The sequence below is a fragment of the Pinus tabuliformis genome, chromosome 5_2 (genome assembly GCF_031772625.1).
Source record: "Pinus tabuliformis cultivar Carrire ecotype Pingquan chromosome 5_2, CPIR1, whole genome shotgun sequence".
Classification (NCBI taxonomy): Eukaryota; Viridiplantae; Streptophyta; class Pinopsida; order Pinales; family Pinaceae; genus Pinus; species Pinus tabuliformis.
This window is the reverse complement of record NC_142306.1, coordinates 690,055,333-690,077,352: the sequence shown is the minus strand read 5'-3', so window position 1 is coordinate 690,077,352 and position 22,020 is coordinate 690,055,333. Positions and strand designations below refer to the sequence as shown.

Here is a 22,020-nt window from a genome sequence, read left to right as displayed (position 1 = left end):
GAAGAAATGAGAATACTTAAAATCCCCTTGATTGTTTACTTAGCAACTAGAAAATGATTACAGTGCACCAACATGAGAATGCTTTGTTATAGAACACATCCAATCCTAACATGTTGAGATAGCACGGGATTAAAACCAGTATAATAAAGACAGAAGATGGAAAGAATAGTTTTGATTAGAATAGGCTGTCATTGCACATCTGAACATCTGAAATGATCCCCTTTCTCAAGACTGATTGAAAACAAGCAGACCATTTTACATTGTATTAATTACTATCTGAACTTTGTCAATGGATGGACTATATAAGCCCAAATATCTACTATGTCATATATCTTCGTAGTGACAACCCTGCTGTATGAGGGATCCACCTGTCTTCTTGCTCACTGGAAGAAATGAGAATACTGAAAATCCCCTTGATTATTTAGTTAGCAACTAGAAAATGATTACAGTGCACCAACATGAGAATGCTCTGTTATAGAACACATCCAATCCTAACATGTTTACAACAAAAATTCTGTGGCACTAAAAGTGAAATAATTGCCTGCTGTATTGCTGTTTCACAGAACAGTTATTTAAGGTTCTTCAAAAGTATGAAACTCTCTTTTGACACAATTGCAGAATTAAATGAGAAGTACAATATTGCTTGTGAAAGGCACTCTACTTCTCTGTGAAAGGAACTGGAAAATAGTAACTTGTGAAACCTTCGTCTGACACAGTTGGCAAAATTAAATGAGAAGGCGCTCTACTTTTCTGTGAAAGGAGCTCGAATATGTCCCTTTAGGCTATGCATATTTTCTGTAAGCCAAGTACCTATGCTTTTTTTATCACTTCCAACAGGCTGATTGGAATAATTCTTCTCATTTCCAACAGGCTGGTTGGGATAATTTTCAGAGTCTTGTCCATTTGATATAACTGACACATGATATCCAGTTCCTTTTAGTGCATGGTCTTGAGCAGCAGATTGATTTTCGCTTGATTGTTTGGTCTGAGAAAAATTCTGCCTACACGGGTTCTTAAGGGAAGTATGAGATTGACTTACAGTAGTATCAGATGGAGATCCAAAATGTAGCTTGCGAACCAAAAAGGACTTTACAGCATCAGAAGTATTTGGAGAAACTGGTGTCGGTGGGCCAAGTTTAGTTGGAGGGGTGGAGAAACACTCTTTCACTTCTGGTGGAGTGAAGTATGCAGTGGGAGTCGGAGGAGGTGACTGCTTAGAGCAAGGGCTTTTCAAAGACGCTGAATTGGACACTTGTTTTAGCAACTTTTCAATGGCTGAAGTACTTCTCTCAAGCTTTTGCTTCTCTGGGTGAGTGGCAATCGAAAACTTACCACCCCCTTTCACTGGAAATGTTTTGGGAGCTACAATATTCTGAACCTGCTGTTCCTTAGCAGCGTTGTTACCTGTTGGTATATTCTTTTCAACCAATGGCTGCAAAAATCTCCTAATTTTTCTCTTCAAGTCAGATATTCTATCAGTGGTAAGAACTGGAATAGTAACAACACCTAGAATATGCCCCAGCTGTGTCCTTGCTAGCTTGATTTTTCTGGCAGCAGGCTTCGGTACAGGTTCATCCAGATGATCTGCGTTACACAATGGATTATCAGGCAAGTAGATTGCTTAATCACCGAAACAGAACCCTGAATAAACAGATTATGACCTACCTGAATTCTCATCCTCCGGGTGAGCCTTGCAAGCAGATCTTGCAAGGGTTTTGAGTGGGTTCTTGAAAACATTCACATCTATTGTGCACTCTGGGTAGATGAAGTATTCAGAAAGAGTTTTCTTCTCCTGCAATGTTTTCCCTGCAGGACACAATTACTTTTTAGTATTTGCTTCCATTCCAATAACTTTTCTTGAGCATCATTTTCTGTTCAGATTAAAGAACAAAGATGAAGAATGCAGATATAAAGGATGACACAAGGGTTACACGTTCAACCCATAGTTCATAACTTCATTCTATAACCATAGTTGAAGCGAAAAAAGATTTAAGACTTTTCTTTAGTTAAGATGAATTCTTCAGTTGCTTCCAAGCTCATAAGTTAAGATGAATCTCGTTTTCTGTTTTTTGAACATATATCTGTCAAGTAAAGAGATTGATTGTGGTTTTAAGACTTCTAGAGTTTGTCGACCTATAAGCTTTCTCTCAGGAAATATTGTAACCTAATTCGGATAAAAACCAAGTTTCTTATTAAAGACAAATAACAGACTCTGTAAAACACTATAAGTCAGTGTGGGTTTGCAACATTTTTTAATATAGGTAACTCCAGAAATTTCCTAAAATAATATGATGTTCTATAATCATCATTTTTCACTGCAGCCTTTTACAACATTTTTTATGTGCTATGGTGACAGTTATTTATAGAATGATGATTAAGGATAAAAAGGAAAGTTACAAATGTCTGAATACTCACCAGAAAATGTGATACGCTGCTGCCACTGAGAGATTCCTGTACGGGATTCAACCATCTGCATAATGTTTTGAACAAGATCGGAAGGTTGTACTACAAGAGTGAAAGTTTGTTCCTCAACATTCAGGAAAACAATCATCCGACGATGGGCTTGGTCCAGATTGCTGTCCCCTGTGATTGAGCAAGAGAGAGAAACTAGTGATCAAATGAGACTACTAGCCTGCACAAGTTCAAATCTTATAGTGGTTGTAAGAGCCTGCAGGCTACCTACACAATTAACATTACTCCCCCAAAGTAACAATTATTCAACTAGGGGACAGCTGTGGGCTTGATCTAGTGTTCAATTTGACATCTACATCCACCAGATTTACAGATCTAAATAATAAAAGCAACCACAAAAGAAGAGGCCTAGGGTTCCAGTAATTTTTTGAACAATAATTCTCACCTGATTTACAGAGATCAATAATACTGCCCTCATAAATTGCATGAAAACCTTTGAAGTCCTTGATATGGAAGTCATCATGCATAACTCGACCAACAGAAGACAACAGCTGGTGGGCTGCAGGAATCCCTGTCATAACCTCTAGTTTTCGTTTTATCTCGGAGATCCTTGTTAAAGGACTAATCCCTACCAAAGGAAGAATCCCATCTTTGGTCTCTGCAAATATACGGCCACCTTGTTTGGGCAAATGTTCTGGGAGTGTCTGTAATGAAAACAACATTCAGTACTTCCACTCATAAACAAGAGATTTAAGAGAAGGTAAAGTCCTGTGGACCAAAGAGCAGTTAGGTTGTGAAAATTATTTAAATCTCACGAGAAACATACACAACATAAGGCTTACTTAGATTGGCAATGAGTCAAATCGAATTAGAACAGATCAAACTGTTTACATTACACAAGTTTAAGAAAGTCGAAAAGGATCAATGAACTGTGCAAATCTAAAAAGCTTATATGAGAAGCACACCGAACCTGTTGGCTCCTTGCATTGCCAAACGTTTCAAGTGTTACCAGTAAGTTGTAATAGATGAATTCCTTCCGGATCAAGGTTTAAATCATAGCAAACAATTTCACTTTGTGCTAATCAAGGTGCTATATAGCCTATGGGGTCCTTATGGATGCTAAGTGCTCAAATCTCACTGAACTCCTAGGGTGGTTACAGGTATTGGGAAACATGTTGACACCACCTTTTAGATTTTTTTCTTGCGGCTGCTATTTACAATTACTTGGTGCACAGAGCCTGTTGGCAAACTACGTAGAGACCATGTTTTGAAGTGCTGAACCTACCGAGCCTTTAGGGTTTTCCAATATTGGATTGGTTACTGAGAATACAGAAACATATTTACCGACAAATTACTGTTTTTCGCTTTTCAACTGTTGCTGTTGTTAACAATCCACACTACATACAAAGCATATTGGCAAAATGTATCCCACAAGGCAGGTCTGTTCCCATGACTTGGTTAAAGCAAATCCTTAGAGTTCCTCATATTGGGGTTCATTCTTGGCATCTCAAACCCTCGAAGGTCTGTATTAAGTTACATACTGAGCATATTGACAACTATCATTTCTTTCAAATTTTACTCACAGAAACGAACATATTGATATGGCAAACTATGCAGAAGGCATGTTCCATAGTATTGAACCTGGGAAGCAGACAAGACAAATTGTTTCACCCAATCAACCATGAGCCGACAAATTGTTTCAACCAATCAACTTGCTGAGTACCTACCAATAGGCTCAATTTGATAAAGAGCATACTAAGGCTACAAAGCACTTAGGATTGGAAGTGGACGGAACTTATGTGGTTCTACAAATCGATATATGTTCAAACTTCATGGAAAACAAAAATTTACAGCGCAATGATCAATAAGAACCAAGCAGTGCAGCATTGTCTATCTGTTATTCATTTTGGAGTTTTATCGGGCATATATTACAGTTGAATTTGCTTAAAATCTCACAGGAATTTGTTGTAATCATAAGTCTAAGTTTGAGTCGTGAACTCTCCACATTCCTAGTGTCTCAGAAACTTTTCAGGATGCTGTATATATATATATAGTTAAAAAGCACATTTTAAACAATAAAAAATCACAATTTGGTTAAAAATTATTTGCAAATTCCAATGAAAAATTCCAAAACTTATAATAATTAGACAATGCCAATACAATATACACTATACTGTGATATGCATTTCAGATCTGAAATGCATATTCCACTCTATAATGCATTTAATATTCCCTGCTCGGTGTATAATTCTCGTCCCTACAGCCCACTTAGGTGAGTACAGGTTCAAATCTCACACAAGACAGGTTAGACAGGGGAACATACTGAACTGAATGGGGTTAAGAATATTGACAAACAATCAAACCAATGAGCAACTTACAGAACCCTACAAGATATTTAGGGCTGTGAGAGATGATGAACCCAGGGTTGGTTAGATGAATTGGTGCGCTCAACCCATCTGTCAGCGTATGGGTTTAGGTTGGAGAGCTTGTTGCAAGGATAACCCAAGTGCAAATCCCTGGCTCCAGTCCAAAACTGCATCCGAGACAGGGTGAAAGCCCCAGCCACGAATGCGGTGGGCAGCGTACTGAACCCACAGGATACCCTGATTAGCAGAGACTCAAATATAATGGGAAACATGCTCAACAACTGAGAGGAAGTTTAGGTTGCCAAACAAAATCTCAAAACAGGGGAAGTTATTTACAAGAGAGCAAACTACTAAAATTCCCTAATTTGATGAAATTCATGAAAAGTCTGGAGGAGAATATGCAAGTACCTTGAGACATATCTTGGTTTTATCTAGTATATGATAATCTTCCAGCGCAAGTTCATCCTGTAAATCAACGCTCTTGCCAGCCTCTCTGCCCCAAAATGTATAGGTATCTTCGTCTACATGGATACCAGGATCCTGCGCCTCGGCATGACAGTCATATCTACGATACAGATCCTCCACAGACTCGTTTTCACCTAGCTTGGTGAACAGGGGAGCCGAGAGGAACTGCAAATGGGAAGGAATGTAGAGGAATTCTTCTACAAATTGCTTGACATTGGCCTTCACTGTTGACCGGGAATCGAGATTGGGAATCAAGATGAATCGGTTCTTTGCTGCCAGAGAAATTGTTGACGGGACGCTTGCGGTGGGCAGATGCTCCACGGCCAATGCCACAGATATTCCTACCATGACGCTCGGATTCAGTTCAAACTTGCTTCATAAAACCATGGCTACTAAACAGAAAGCGATGGGGGAAACGCAGCCGACTGCTTTGACGCGAATTAACGACAATTCTGCGAGGCATACAGAAGGAAAACCGCCAGAGGAGCGGCAGCAGAAAGCCGAGAAAAGCAAAAAGGAAAGGACAAATAATGACCTTGGCGTCATTGGGATTTGAGTCGATGGCGTTTTAAACGGTCACATTTTTGTCAACGGTCATATTGGTATTTATGAAAGTTCTTGAAACCAGTTGGTATTTAAGTGTTGGAACTCAACTCGAGCTGATTTTTCGCCATTGTGTCCCGGAGATCGGGAGCACTTGACATAAATTTGGAAGATTCTGCCCATTTAGTTTAAATTGCATAATTAAATGTATTTTATAAAGTTTAATTTAGTTTAAAATTTGGAATCACAGATTTATTTATGAATTCTCCACATTCGAAGTGTTTTATCGAATTTTTAAGGTGTTGAATCATATATATAATCAAAAATAAGTTTTACATCACAAATGTTAAAATTTCACAAAAAAAAAAAAAAAAAAATTGCTAAATTCCAACTAAAAGTTCAAAATAAATAATGTTTAAAAACTATTAATTTATATCTCAAATATTATTGGTTTTGAAAGACATTAAAATATTCTTGAGGTGGTCAAAGTAGACAATGAAAAGAAAAAGTGTTTTGAAATGTTATAATCCATTTCAAAAATATTATGTACATTTAGATAATGTATTTAATAAGTTTGAAATTAGGTTAAGGTTAATTATATTGTTGGAGAGAAAGATGATCTATTCACATGTTACATGGTGTCAACTATGCTCCACTTTTTCTCTAAGATTTAAATCAATGATTTGATGAAGAAATCAAGTTTGGTTATATCTCATGGATTGTTTTTCTTTTTGAAAGACATTACAGCATTCTTAATTATGGTCAAAGTGGATGGCGAAAAATAAAAATTAAAAAGGCTTCTAACTTGTATGGTCGAGTTCCCCGATGGGAGTGTAATCTTGAAGGGAATGTTTTTTCGTTTATGTTGAATGGCAAGCACACTCCACCTGTCTAACTCTGGTCATTACGTGATCATGGCAATAGTATTATGTACATTGGCAACACTCTTACAGGGTCTTAGCTTCCAATTTTGATATTCTTGAGCTTCATAATTTTTAGTGTTCGATTGTTTTTTGTGGTCTTCTCTATGGTGATACATGGCAAAACTAAGTTGGGAGATTGTTTTTACGGCCTAAATTTGTTTTGGCTTCTGATGTTTTTCCCTCGTGGACTATGGTTGGTATCTGGGTATGGTGACACACTCTTTGTTGCATTGGATGGCGTTGGGCATAATACAGCCTCCTGTTCAAACCTCTTCAACTCAGTGTCGTTTCTTTTGGTCTCCATGAGGCCTCTACGTTGATTCCTTTGTTCATGGTATATTGTGGTAGCCAATGGTTCGTGTTTGGCACAACCGGATAGATGGTATATTGCGGCAAATAGAAGCTCTTGTTTTGTAGGGACGACACAGTCTATTGGTCTTGGTTCATTTTTGGAATGGAAAAGGACTTGTTTCTGCAAGATTGGCGCAGTGTACTACCTATTGGTCTTTGTTCATTTTTGGCATAGTGGTGCTGGAAATTATGGTCTTTTGTGCGCAACGACCGTTGTAATCTTAGAATAAACTCAGTGTTGGTTTTTGTTGTATGACATGGAACAAATCTATTTGTGTAGCTTGGTTTTCGTCTATGAGTTTTGTAACCTTTATCTGATATGGATGGCTATGATGTTTATGTTTATTGTAATGATATAGACTATGCCAAGTTCGATTGTATGAACTCCATGTAAACTCTTTTTATGAATGAAAATCCTTTGTATTAAATCACAACAAAAAAGAAAAATTATAATTGAGTATTTTTTTAATTTTAAAAAATAACATAATATAGTTTTAATATAGATAAAATTCATTATAAAAAATATAGTATTTACCTATAATTTAGATTAAAATGTTTTTAATTATAAAATAAAATTTAAAATTATTTTTAATTGATTAAAAATTTGTCTTTCTCAAATCTTCAAAATATTGATAAAAATCTAATAACATTGAGCCATCATTTATTTAACTTAATTTTTAATTATTATAATAATAATGAGCTCGAAAAGTTACACTTTAAAAATAAAATAATTATTTAAAAAAATCAAACCACGGAGCATTAGAACGCCAAATCATCAAGGTCTAATCAAACCGTGCATTGGAGTTTTTGAGATACATATCGAAAAGAATAATCATATAAGAAACATGATGAAAAAGGGAGTATTGAGATATACGTTGAAAGGGACATGTATGTAAGAAATATGGTTGAAAGGGATAAGTATGTAAGAAATATGATTGGAAAAGGAGGATATGATTGGTTGAGAGTTCATCATAAAGAGCGAGAAGTGCCTTTAAAATCTAATGATTTTGATGGGAAAAGGTGGATTTTGGTGGTTACATCAAATGTGATTATTTGTAGTATAAATAATCAATATTAAAACATAAAAAGTTTAAATAATTATTTGTTGTAAATGGAGTATTATCGATATTTATATAATTATGTCGATAGGTATTTATATTGTGAAGTTTTTTTTTATAGACATTGTAGAGATTCGTCATCCGTCACTGTAGAGATTTGGATGACATCATACAAGGATGCAATGAGGATTTTTTTTCCGAGTTACTTTGTGACGAGATTTTTTCAGGTTTTAATAACGTCAGGGATTCCTGTTTCGCTGAGGCAATCAAGGGACCGACAATGAAGCTTCTGGCTTTTGGCGATTTTGTGGCCATGAGCAAAAATTCCAACGAAAGGATCTTCAGGGTGCTCGACATGTATGGGTTTCTGTTGGACCTTATGCCCGACATCGACACCATTTTAAGCCAAGAATCGTGCGCAAGCGTGAGGATGCAAGTCTCTACGATCGTAATTCGGCTCGGGGAGTCGGCACAGGGGATTTTGAAGAAATTCGAGAATGCAGTCCACGCGGAAAATTCAAAAACCCCAGTCCCAGGCGGCACGATTCATCCGCTTACAAGGTATGCTATGAATTATCTGAGTTTTCTGTCTGATTACAAGGAGGCTCTCAAGAACATAATGGCCAATGCACCAATTGATATCCCCAAGGCCCTGCCTGATGGCCTCATGGGCATGTTTGGGGACTTGGATAGCCATCATGATAATGAATCGGGTAGCCCAACCTCTGCTCTGTCTGCGAAACTGGGATGGATTATCACCATCCTGCAATGTAAGATAGATTCAAAATCTAACCTCTACAAGGATGTTTCTCTGTCATACCTGTTTCTCATGAACAATCTTCATTACATCGTGAAGAAGGTCAAAGGTTCGAAGCTTTTAGGGCTGTTAGGGTATGGCTGGCTGAGGAAAAATCAGGAAAATGTGAGACATTATGCGGAAAATTATGAGCGAGTGGCTTGGATGAAGGCTCTCAATTGTTTGAGGGATGAGGGGATTCATGTGAGTGGGAGTGCTTCCATTGGGATGTCACAGCAGGCCCTGAAGGATAGATTCAAGGGTTTCAATTTTGCAATTGAAAGGTCACTCATGAAGAATTTTGGTTGGATGGTGTCGGATATGTAGTGAAAGCATTAACCTCCTTAAAGTTGATATTGTGAATATGAAAATGTAGCATTTTAGTGTTCTTGCCTTCTTGAAAATGTAAGGAAAGTGATGGTTCATGGTATGCATGCATGAATTGGGGCATGCCTTCTTTTTTTGTCTAGTTGTACTTGTGCCATTCTTGGCCAGGGTTATTATGTTGGGTATGTACCTCGACATCGATGGGGTACATGTGGCAGTACTTGATTTGTATGGGTGTGTGTAGACTTTAGGGTATGTGCATCAATTGGGGTATCTCTCCCTTTTGGGTTGGTTGAGCCTTGCCATACTTGGATGGGGACTGGGTATGGGGTATGTCCAAGTCAAGTCCAAGTTCACTAAAAACTCATGCTCCCTCTGCTTTGGAAACGATTTGTCTATATGGGAAGCAGAAAATGTTGCAGCTCGAGGGTATTGGGAAAGATTTGATCCTTGCAGTATCAGATAAGAAAGGTAATAAGTAGATCAATGGGTTGATAGTTCTCATGGGTGTTTTGAAATTCATCGCTAGTTTTGAACTAGGTAACACAATGGTTAATTGTCTCTGAAAAGTGGCGTTTGCACGATATACTATGATATAAAATAATTTTTTGGTTGTATTTAGCTAGCAAGACTTGTTTGCAATTGCTTACTTATGTTCTAGGTGTTGACAAAGGCAAGAAAATAGAACATGTTGCAACTCCTTATCCAAAATAGGGTGCAAAGGGCCTTGCTTCAGGTGTCAAGGGAAAAGAAACTCCACTTGGATTAAAGCAAACACCTGGTTCAAAAGTGGCAAGTCTTCTATCTTTCTGAAAACATATTGGTGGAATCTCAATACATGTCATAGCTTGTCTTGTCTAATTTTTTTGTCAATAAAATCTGTAGAAAAATATGTCTACACCTAAGTCTGGCAAGAAATCTGGCCAGTTTGATTTCCAAAGTTGTTCAAGGTAAGTTACTTTTAAGTTGATGCATTTTTCCTTCTGCATAATGCATTGCACTAGTTCATTGGATACGACTAATGTTTATTAGCATTGCGCTAGTCTTGTAATTAGTTATATGAATGGAATTAGAATTTATATTTCACAAAATGATTGAATTAGTTCATATTTAGTTGACCATAGGAATATCATATAAATAATTGTATACATTGACTATGACCATTGCTTATGTAGATTTGCATGAGTCTTTTGTATTTGTTGTATTTGAACTGAAGCATGTCATCTTAGGTGATCGTATGAACTTAATGCAAATAATTCAATTTAGTTTTTCTTTGTGTTTCTTGTTTTCCCTTTGGACCCATTGAGTCATCGTTTTTCAGGGACTTTACAATAGGAGCATTGATCAACCACAAGGCTACGAAGTATGGTGGAAAGTGAAGTATGTTATTTTTACATTTTTGCAACTAAATGTTTTGCACTCTTAGTACATTGTTGCTAGAAAATTCCCAAACTAAGGTCAATTGTGTATCAGATCTCTAGTTAGTGTCTAGAGATTTACATAAAGTTATATACTAATTTGTATTGTAATGTCCATTTATCTCACAAGTCCTCCATTCATGCTATTTTTTAAGTTGCTTCTAAGGGAGGATTTCTCAATGTAGCACAATCTTGTATTAGAGATTAAATCTAGTAGATGTCTGTTATGTGAGGCATTGTTGAATTGAATGGTTTTATTTTTTCAAATTTATCTCAGGCTACTGATTTAAAAAAGAATGACTATTTGATGTTTTTGAGGTTTAAGAGTTTTCACTTGTGGATTAATTTTTGACAATATTGTTCATTTTAAATCTCAACAAAATGCATTCGGTAATTTTGATTGAGGGTATCGATTCAAATTGTATCAATCATTATATTTATAGGTTGTTGATTTCTTTAAACAATTATAATCATACATGAAGGTTGTCACTTTACTATTACATTGCCTTGTATTTTAGTGAATACATGCTTATGCCTGACTTCCCAGCCTGGTGAAATTTTAGAGTTCATATTTTGTTTCTGTATATATACATCTTTGGCATAGTCTTATGAGTTTATTTGAAGTGTAGTTTGTACTATATCAACATGCCCATATCTAACTTACGTAATCTACAATATATAGATGTTTCTTGGCAGAACAATATGTTTTGAGAAGTCTCACCATCGGAGGGTTAGTTGATGTTGGAAAAATATTTGCTATGTTGAAGTTGTGATTGTTTAATTTGTCTTGCCCTAATTCAGTGATGTTGTAATTGTTTAATTTGTCTTTCCCTACTAGTTGTAGGCACAAAAAGTTCCAAAGTACTTCTATTTGCTCATTTGTTTTCACATAAAAAGGAAGTTTTCCCATCATCATTTGCTTTGTTGCCTAGGCTCGAACATAACTCCATTCTTGTAGAGTCTCACAACACTCATTTGATTGTTTATCCTTGTGAGGTTGGACGTATTGATGAAGCATTTCTAATCACCAGTGTCTTCCTCGAGGCTTCTTTCGTTAATGGGGATGTCTTGGAAGAAAAATATATGATGTTCTTCTAAAGCAATTCATGTATCTTGGAATCATCCCAGTCAAAGTTGGGATGAATATAGGGTCACCTTCAGTTGACCTAGAAAATTTCAGGGCTCAAATATAACTCCATGGTTGTCAAGCCTTACAACACTCATTTGTTTCTACTTGTGATGTTGGACATATTGGTTAACCATTTCTCATCTGCAGTGTCTTCTTTGAGGATTCTTTTGGCAATGGAGATGTCTTTGTAGAAAAAAAAATGATATGATTCTAAAGCAATGCATGTATCTCAAAATTAATTTTACTATACCACTTATATAAATTTTTCATTACCCATTGTATTTAATCAAAGCATCTTAACCTATTTTCCTAGCATTGACATCTCAAGCTACTCAGTTCTTGGTTTGGCAGACTTCTCATTCTTTCTTTTGGAAAAATCATTAGCAAGTCTCTGCAGTGCCTTCCAAATTGAGGTGTTCCAATTGCTTGCATTTAATACATTTTTATTTTAATCTTATAAATTTGTTTATTGGTGCCTGTATTTATATGCCCTGCTAATGGTTTCTCAAATTCTTCTTGCTATGTCCACTTGAAAAAAATTGAATACAAAGGCAGTGAAGAAGCTAGAGAAATTTTGATAACATTTTAGTAAGTGAATGGATTGGTGCTTGTGGGTCTAATATAGACCAAAGTATAAATACTTAAATTGAAAACAAGATGAGAAAAAAAAATTGTTGTCAATTTCACTGGTATATATGTTTTCGAATTACCTTAAGTTTGTTCTTCAAGTCTTAATTATCCATGGGATTTTCTTCCATGTACATGATAATGCATTTGGTTTGAAAGTTAAAATCAAAATTTTCCTTGTAAGGTTCAAGTACATATAAATTGTAGTTATATCAAAATTAGAGAGAAATGTACAATAATAAAATTTGTGATAGAATTCCATGTTCTTGTAAATCTAAGCATGAATGCCACTAGTAAAAATTCAAGCACATAAAACCTAGGCACTGAAATTGAACATGGAAAATGAAGATAGGAAAAATGACAAAAAAATGTGAAATAAACAATTAGAAACAACTCACTATTGGACCTATCTGTATCTACTAGGATTGGGTCATATTGACGTTGAAGTTAACAAAACTACACTCTCGAGACACCATGTCATGTCCTAGGGAAGATGCATGAGCACCATTTGTTGGGAATCGAACTTGGGCCAATGCCATGTCCTAGGGAAGATGCATGAGCACCATTTGTTCAGAATTGAGCTAGGGCCAATGTGGGAAAGTTGAAACTCCTACTTGTTTACCACAAGAACACAACTTATTCGACAATGAAAACTTCTTCATTTGACACTCTTATAAATATTACGTAAAAAGCAACTATCTACTAAGAATCTAATTTTGGAGTAATATAGGTAAACTTCCACTTGTTCACCACTCGACAACAATTCAATTGACAAGGAAAACTTATTTTTCTAACACTCCTGACTTCACATGATAGTGATTATCAACCTTCACTTCATTCCAACCCTGTACATTGTAGCAAGGAAATTGCAAGAAGCACTTCACCTCACACGACAATCATTATTAAATTTTGTTATATAGTAAATGTTAAATTGTAAGAGATACTATCCTTGGGATGATAGTGGATAATATTAGTATCTTTTCCGAGTATAAATCTCATCGTTATAGAATTTTGTTGTAGCGGCTATGACCACCCTCCAAAATTTTGCTCATGCTTCATTTTGGAGCCTCCCTTATAAACCATAGCAACTCATCTCACACTAATCCAGGAACTTGTGCTTCGACTGAGCATTATTCCTTTTAATCTTGGCTTGTGTTTTCTCACTCAGTACATTTTCTAACCCACAAGCCAATCTCTTGACTTGGTCTTTCGATAGTTTTGCGCTTGCCTTAAAGAACTACGCAATTCTTGAGGGCAATTGGCCTTGCTCTTGGGAATTGCGTAGTCATGAGTGCTAATGGGCCTTGAGCCCAGGAAATGTGTAGAACTGGATGGTAGCCAGCCTTGAGCTGGGAAATTGCACAGAACATGAGAGTCATTCCAGAGCCACTTAGCCCAAAAATTATGCAGAACCAGTTGTGCTCAGAAACTGCATAATGCATGAGCTAGAAAGTTGTCTGATTCTTCCCATAACTGTGTAATCTCCTCGGGAAATGCATGGAAGTTTTTCCCGAAAAGAAAAAAATCAAAAATAAAAAAGAATCCCTAAAAAATAGGGATCTATTGTTAGCAACCTGAAGGAGGCACTTGAGTTATTTTGGAAATTGTCGCCAAGTGTTGCTTTTTCCTTAATTTGTGGCATGTTCGTCATAAACCCTAATTTGACCAAAACTATTTAATCGACAATGCTAAAGCTCATTTGCATATTCAATCTTGGAGCTCTAGAATTCTCGAGGAGAATAAGGAACCTTTAGTGCGATCATCGTCACTCTTCTGGGTGAGTCTTTCCTTTAGAGTCTTTTACCACTTTTTTGTCACTTTTGTTCTTAAGCTTGTGAGAGTGTTATTTCACTTGTTTCTTTAAATGAGCGTCAAATTTTTAACTTGTTTTAGCTCATAGAAGTGTTGTTTCAAGTTTTAGATTGTCTTTCCCAAGTGTCGTATGTGTTTTCCCATTTTTCACCAATGGTCGTCGCTACGGCGAATCCCTTCACATGCTTCATTTCTCCCTTAGTTTGATTGATTCCTACACTTAATTCACTTGCATGCATCATCTCTTAGTCAGATCTGCACTGAAAATCACACCATCCTTCAGATCTACTTGATTTCATACCCCCCTTTGAAAGATCTGGGCCTCCCCTTGCCCAGATCTCACACTTCACTGCATGCACTGCGCAATCTAGGAGCTCAAAGCCTTTGCGTTGGTTTCTAGAATTCCGCACAAGTTATCTTGTCCTAGCTCCAACTCCGCACTACGCAGTTCTAGGAGCTAGCCTCCCATCTTGGCCACTAAGACCGCGCAATGCGTAGTCTCTCCCGGCCTTGGCCCAACAATGAATTGCGCATTGTGCAGTTCCAGTCAGCAAGCTTCCTGAGTAACTATTGAGACTGCACAATGTTTAGTTCCTAGAGGTAGCCAGTGACCTCTATCAACTAGAATTATGCACTTGGTCCCATCATGAGCCTGGTTTGTTGCTTGGTCTTGTCTTGAAGTTGCTTTGGTTTTTACGCTAACATTTGCTTGCCATGAGTGTCCTCTCTATCCCACAAGTACGACAGCTGTTAAGCATCTCTTTGGAAGCTACAGTTAACATGGCATCCAAGAGAGTTGCATCAAAGGAAACCGCCGAGAGAAGTATTGGGGAAGCAGTTGAGAAAATATCATGTAGTATACCAGTTTATGAAGATACTAAGTTGTTCATTGAGAAGTGTACAACATTGATTTGGCAGCAAATCAAGGGTACTTCTGTAGAGGAATTCAAGGAATACTTAGAGGACCGACAGGTTTATCTTGGCATCCAGTGGTCAAGCTTATACAAGGTTGCATGTAGGTACCCCATCTTCCCATCTGCAGACATTATCAGTTAGATTGTCTCACACATAGATGAATAGACCATGACATTAAGCAGTGCCAATGGGATAGAGCTTGCCACCTTCAAGGCGTTGAAATTTCAACATATGTATCATTTACCTCAGCCCGTGAGGCGCATGGACTCATTTTTTTATGCCACCCACATCTTCCTGAACACCAGAGATATCGTCAAGCGTTGGGGGAAAGAGTCATCGAATTTTAGATAGACACCCATTCATGTTTGCAAGGCAAAGTCTCTCAGGAAGGCTTATCAGTTCTTGATCATCTTTGCCTGTAGAATATATGGTCAAGAGAACACAAAAACCTTTCCTGAAGGTTGGGTAGTCGTGTTGGACCAGTTGGTGAATGATGGGAAGCCATTCAACTGGTTATATTTGTTGGCTCATCAGTTGAAGATCCATGTGACTAATGCCCGGAATCCACCCAAGAATGAGCAAGCAAGATTTTACATGTCTGCATACCTACTTGATGCAATATGTGCCCAACAGCAGTTCCTTGGCATGAGATGGACATGGACACCAAAGGAGATTGTCGTCAATGTTTATTGCAAATTTCTTTCTAACTGCAACTATCAAGGAGTGATGGCAAAGCTAACTAACTATTTTATCATCCCATTGTACAAGCATATCTTTGATCAGAATCCACCTTGCATGTCCCAAGAATAAATGGAGGAAATAATGAACATTGCATATTGGTATGCCTCACTAGGTGGCACCTTTATCAGAGTGTATGGTGAAGAGAAGTCTCTGCGTGTTCTACCAAGGTATGCCACTTACAAGTTGATCATGCAAGAGGCCTCATATCACCTCTCCACGGTGTTTTCAGCAGGACTGCATAGGAAGAATAAAGTGTCATGGCCCGCTCTTCCTTTACAGATTGGATTATATGAGATTAAGAGCTTGAAGAATGCAGATGCCAAGGCTAGGGAGATAGTGAAATTTGAGTTCGACACCAAAGACTTTAATCCATATGATCCCCACGGCATTTTCAAGGACCACTGTGTGAGCGTGTAATTACCATGGATCTACAGGACATTTCATTGATCGAAGGAGGACCCTTGGAGGTACTATTATAATGCCTCCAGACTCATTGAATCGGTCGTATAGAAACAACTTGGAAAGCTGCTCTGCAAACAGCAACCACACATGAAGCAACAACAACAACAACAATAGGAAGCAATCCAATGCAAGACAAGGGAAAGAGAAAGATTGTTGAGAACCCAGACGCAAAGCAAAGCTACAAGATGAAGGAAGATCCTCTCTTGGAAAAAACAACTTTGACCATGGAAGCTAAGAGGGAGCAATGGATAAAGAGAGCAGAGTGAAGGAAGAGAGAAAAGAAGAGGCAGCAGGAAGCATAATTGATGCAGCAGGAGAAGGAGAAGAAGTTTAAGGAAGAACAAGCGTTAAGGAGGAGAGAAAGAGAAGAGGAGTAGAAGTAGGAAGAAGAACAAAGGCAAGGAATGATGACAGAGCAAACAGCGCCCATACAGGTTGATGAGTTGGAATAGCCAGCAGTTGAGGAAGAGGGGGGACAGATGTAGGATAGGGAGCTTACTCAGCAGATTGAGTAACTGATTGAAGTGACAGACATGGAGTTCTAGAAGGAGCCACATAATGAAGATATTGACATTATGCCAAGAGCACTAGGGGTCATCTCTCAGTCTCTGCCACCTCCGGTGTCCGAACCAACCTCGAGCGAGCAAGGAGAAGTTGTTCTCCTTGATGATGATCCAGTCATGGACATGTAAAATCTATCATTTGATGATTTACATAAGAGAATTGTACAGACGTGGAGGAAGCACTTACTGGATGAACACGCATCACCTACATTCATCAAGGAAAGGGTGATAGTATCAGACACTAGACAACATCCAATCGCCCTTGCCAAATCTAGATTGGCCTATGTGGGAGTAACAAGTTCAAATATTAAGTACCTAACAGTCGAGAATGAACAACTAGCAAAGAACTTGTGAGCTTCCAAACAAGAGGTAGAATAACGATGAGCATCAAAATAGAATGCAGTTTCCGCAATGGCAAAGATTAGGAAAGCGATACTTGCTAAAGTATCAACACTTGAGAGTACTATATGAAAGCTCTATGACAAATTTGTCACCATGCACAAAGTAGTTTTCCGTGTGCATGGCTTATAGCAGCGTAGCAAAGAGTTTGTTCAAACTCTCAAGAACATACATGCTGTCATCGCCCATGTGCAAGAGTGGACAATGTAGTACAAAGGGGCCCCGCTTCAATTAACCAAGAAGATGAAGCCACAGGCAGATCTGGAGAAAGAAAAGTTCTGGATGTTGATCCAGAAATATGAGCAGCTCACCGCATTCGTCGGCAGCATATAGGCCTCATATGCATGGTTGTACAATATTTTGGATGTCATGGTGAGAACGCACAAGATCCCATCAATCAATTCCCTCACCGAGGCTAGACCCAAGAACCAAGTTCAACTAGAGATCGATGAGTACATGGAGCAGCTAAGGCGAGAGGCCACTAGGGAAGACTTGGAGCTAAGCACACATAACATGTAGAAGTACATTGGTGGTCCTGTCATGGTCAACACCATGTTGCACATGCTTCAGAATGAGTTGGATATAGGTTCCAAGACCATATACCCAGATTCCATGGAGGCAAGAGTCTGCTATCAGAAATACATCTTAAAGTAGTTTGGGGACACCATCATACAGTACCAAGCTTGGCATCAATATGTGACTAAGAAGCACCAAGTGGAGGTTGTTGAGTTGGTCTTTCCTTAAACTTCGGAATCATAATGTTTTGTCCTGTTAGGCTATCTCTAGCCTATTTTGTCTTACATGGGTACATGTGGAAAATGTAATATTATTTGTAAATATGTTGTAAGTGAAATTTAAAATGTCATTAGTGGAATGTGAAAGGTCATCATGTTACGTAATGAGTTACTTGTAATGAAGGTGAAGAGCCATGAGGGTAGTCAAAGAGTCACAAAGGGGAATGTCAAGGGTCACCCCACCCTTTGTTATAAATAGAACCTCATAACTCATATAACAAGCTTTTGGGAGCCAAGATTTTGGCTAGGCTTAGGCTTAGAAAAGACTTGGGAGTATTGTGACAAGCCTTGGCTTCTTCATAGTGTAGAGTGAGTATACTTCTTTAGAGGAGTAGGTGTTCTTGACTATAATGTTCCACTATTGGGGCTAGTGGCCATAAATGGTGTATGTATGGATGAAAATTTCACTTATAATAATAATATCAGAGCCAACACACTTTTGTGCATATGTTGTTATTGTATTTGGACTATTTTGGTTGCTTTAGCAATGCATGTTGTTTAACTTACGCATTTTCTTATGAAGTACTTTGTATGAAATTGTACGAATCTTGTTGAATGCATGTTGTTGGATTAACTCATCACTTTAATTTGTAGACTATTCTACATTTTAGCTTTTGATTTCATTTCGCTCATGTGATCCTTTCAAGTTGTGTACTATTACAATATTCTAAGGGGCGCACTTCCTTTTCCCCTCTGTGAGTTAGAACCTTCATGCATCACACTTGACTCTCTACATGGTCACACACTTGCTCTCACCCAAAGTTATCTTACTTACCTTTGCGTGTTACCGTGGTCAAGGCATTACACTACCACCCACTATTGGGACTCATAATCCAAACAGTTTGAGGTCTAGTTAGGACTTCATATCAGGGAGATCCCCTGAATTTTGGTGGGTCCGGCACCGTCAACGTTTCTGGCACTAGAATGGGGGCCAGATGACAAGATGACCCTTGAAGTTTGTTTTGAATTTATGCACATATTTCATGGCTAATGTTCAAAAAATAACCCTGACATGTTTATCTCATGATGTTGATTTTGAAGCACTAAGGAGCATGATAGGTGACTTATCTAGATATAAGTTTAATGGGGAAAATGGAACACCCTTGTTCAGGCACATAGTTTCTTTTGTTGGTATTTGTGACAAGCATGATGTCCCATCAGGTGACATTCCCTGTGGGTTGTTCACTTTCACGTTCGAAGGGCACACAAAGAAATCGTGTCACGCATTGCCTACAACCTCTATAGACTATTTTGATCACTTGTTTAGATAATTATGTCATGTTTTCTTTCTTTATGACCATAAAGCACTTTATCAAAAAAAAATGTGAAAATCACCTAACGAATATCTTCAAGATTTTCACAATTGTTTTCTTCACTACTGTTATGAATTTCCTGAAAATGAAGTGGACTGAGAATTTTTGAAGGAAATGTTTCAATATCTTGTTCACATTTATGAGAATCCACATGAGTTAGAATCTTTCGAACCTCTCCCAACATACCTTGGTGTTAGAGATTCTAAATCTAAGATGGACAAGGTTGTTGTCCCAAGTGACCCTCCATCCCCTTCTCATCAAATAGCTCTAGCTCCGCAGGTCGAGGTGGGAGAAGTTGAGAATCTGCCTATTGATCTGTCACCATCTCCTCCTACCCCACATGTTCAGGATTTCTACGCAAATTTGGAATGTAAACTCGATGGTTGTCATGTGGTCTTATCTCCTCAACCTCTATCCTTTGGTCCCTTTGATCCTACGTATTTTGGTGTGTTGTGTTCATCCGTCTCTAATCTCACATGTGATGTTCACGAGGATCAATTTCTGGACGGAGTTGGTGTTGAAGAGTCAACCTGCGATATCATTTTTTATGAGTATTTGTGGGAGTCTGAACAAGAATCTACATTGAAGGATGACATCCTTCTACCCACACCTCGTCCAATTTATCCTGACATCTTCCAAAATTCTGTTATTTATGTTCCATCCTGTGAAAATTCATTTCCAGATGTTTCTATTTGTGATCATTCCCAGAACACGTGGAATGTTAGTTTTTCATTTGATTGCGAAGAGGACAAATCTATCTTCTGAAATCCACCCAATCTCTCATATTACATTTCTGGAAACATAGAGGGTGAAATTTCTTGTTTTTCATCATCCCTTTTTTTTTATTCATCAGATCATGAGGATGCCACTGTCCATCATCTTAAATTTTTTTATCAAGGTTGTCATGATCTTTTCATTCATTCATCTAATCATGATTCTGATTTGTCTACTATTGATTTCTAAGCCATTGGTCTTTGATGATCCATCTTCTGATGAATTGTAAACTCCTCATGTTGTCGAGTCACTTCAGCCTACGTTGATGGTTATGTCAAGTTCTTGTAGCCTTGAGGTCAATTCCTCTTCGGATCAGAAGTCTGTTGAATCTTTCCAAGCTCCTCACCACTTTTTTGTTTACACTGAAAATCAATTTATTTCACAGTTTTCGCATCCTCCACCAAAATCACACAATCCTATTGCTCATGCTTTGGAGGTGTCATACGTAGCAAGCACTATTGCAAAATGGAAGTTTTCTTCTTTATTTATGTTTGCTCGTTTGTTAAGTTTGAAGGTGTGTATATGCTTGTCTTCCACACACAATGTGATAGGACACCATGATACATCCACAGAGTGTCTTTCATGTGCTTTCCGTCTTTACTTTTATGTGGATGCATTCAAGCTTCAAACGTATTGGTTTGCATTATCTTATCTTTCTTGTATGTTGGTTTACTTGCATATCTTTCTTGTCAATCATGCCCTCACCTACATGGGCCAACTGATGTGCAGATGGCTGCATTGGAAATATCACTTCATGTGAGTTAGCCTATGCTCTGCTTAGGTTAGGAATAGGAGTAGTGTTTTCTTTTCTTGTTTGTTTCCTAATTTTCTTACCTTGTTTTGCTTTGTCTTGCTTCTTTCCTTTGTTTGTTTGATTTTTCACCCGTAGGCTAGTTTCTGCATGAAACCGTTTTGCCTTTTTGCCTTCATAAGACAAGCAGGGTGAAATCCAATAAAAACTTGTACAACTATCAACACTTGGTTATATGTTTATTCCCTTTCTTTATGTGAATATTGCATTTCTTATAGTTTATGATACCCTAATGGAAAATACACTCCTTCCATAGAGAGTCATGGTGGAATCACAATGCTTGCACTCTTAACTAGTACCGCCTACTCTAATCGATTTTCTATGTTCGGTTAACCCTTGTCAACTCAGTCAAGTAGAGTAAGGAGAGGGGGGAAACTTTAACAAGTATGTCAGAGGTATATACAAATATCCTTCTTTGAAGGGAAAACCTCTTTTGTTCTCAATAATTTGGGACCCCTATTTTGCCTCATGAAATAAATAAGTGCCTATGCACGGTTCTTTGAAAAATGAAAAAATGAAAAAAATAAAATAAAGGGCGAAAGAAGATAAAGGATTCCTATGCAGAGAGGTGAAGTAAGTAACTCCGCCGGGGTACTGTCTAGGTTCACTGGTAGCAAAGAAATTCTTGTGTTCCTGAAGTGGCTCCGCTGGGATATTGTGCAGGTCTACTGGCAGCGAAGCAACACTAGAGATGAAACTAAAACTCTCACAGTCTATTTTACTTGTGCATCTATATACCCCTCATCCCCAATCGAAAGAACTCAGTTCGACTTGGTTTGGTATGTGTGCTATTGATAAAGAGAATGGTAGGGGTTACATCTTTAACTCAAGCCAAGTGAAGATGCTATGATAATCGAAGAATTGAACAATATTTCCAGAAGAGTTAGACTCGCTTTGAACAAGACAAGGTCCATACAGAGAGATGGAGTTCTACCAGTGTATCACCAATGTTGTAGCAGCTACAACCACCCTCCAAAATTTTGCTCATGCTTCGTTTTGGAGCCTCCCTTATAAACCACAG

The 22,020-nt window shown here is 37.9% G+C and overlaps 2 protein-coding genes across 2 annotated transcripts; one reads left to right on the top strand and one right to left on the bottom strand.

Annotated features, from left to right (window-relative positions):
* Positions 1 to 393: 393 nt before the first annotated feature.
* Positions 394 to 5,766, bottom strand: LOC149160992 (uncharacterized). The gene is made up of 5 exons (XM_089436865.1): positions 5,187 to 5,766; positions 2,858 to 3,116; positions 2,416 to 2,583; positions 1,666 to 1,806; positions 394 to 1,584 (listed from the first exon to the last, which is right to left on the bottom strand). Exons 1-5 carry the CDS (start codon positions 5,589 to 5,591, stop codon positions 743 to 745), a joined length of 1,815 nt encoding a protein of 604 aa, XP_089292991.1. The 5' UTR covers positions 5,592 to 5,766; the 3' UTR covers positions 394 to 742.
* A 2,632-nt stretch (positions 5,767 to 8,398) lies between these two features.
* LOC149160991 (exocyst complex component EXO70A1-like) lies at positions 8,399 to 9,241 on the top strand. The gene has a single exon (XM_089434749.1). It carries the CDS (start codon positions 8,399 to 8,401, stop codon positions 9,239 to 9,241), a length of 843 nt encoding a protein of 280 aa, XP_089290875.1.
* The last annotated feature ends 12,779 nt before the right edge of the window (positions 9,242 to 22,020 follow it).

Bases quoted from the DNA above. Each gene is read 5' to 3' on its own strand.
- LOC149160991 (XM_089434749.1), top strand. From the start codon at position 8,399: ATGAAGCTTCTGGCTTTTGGCGATTTTGTGGCCATGAGCAAAAATTCC.
- LOC149160992 (XM_089436865.1), bottom strand. From the start codon at position 5,591: ATGGTAGGAATATCTGTGGCATTGGCCGTGGAGCATCTGCCCACCGCA. The intron at 3,117-5,186 runs GTACTTGCATAT...TTTTCATTACAG, and splicing joins AAACCAAGATATGTCTCAAG to ACACTCCCAGAACATTTGCC. The intron at 1,807-2,415 runs GTGAGTATTCAG...TGTGTCCTGCAG, and splicing joins GCAGCGTATCACATTTTCTG to GGAAAACATTGCAGGAGAAG.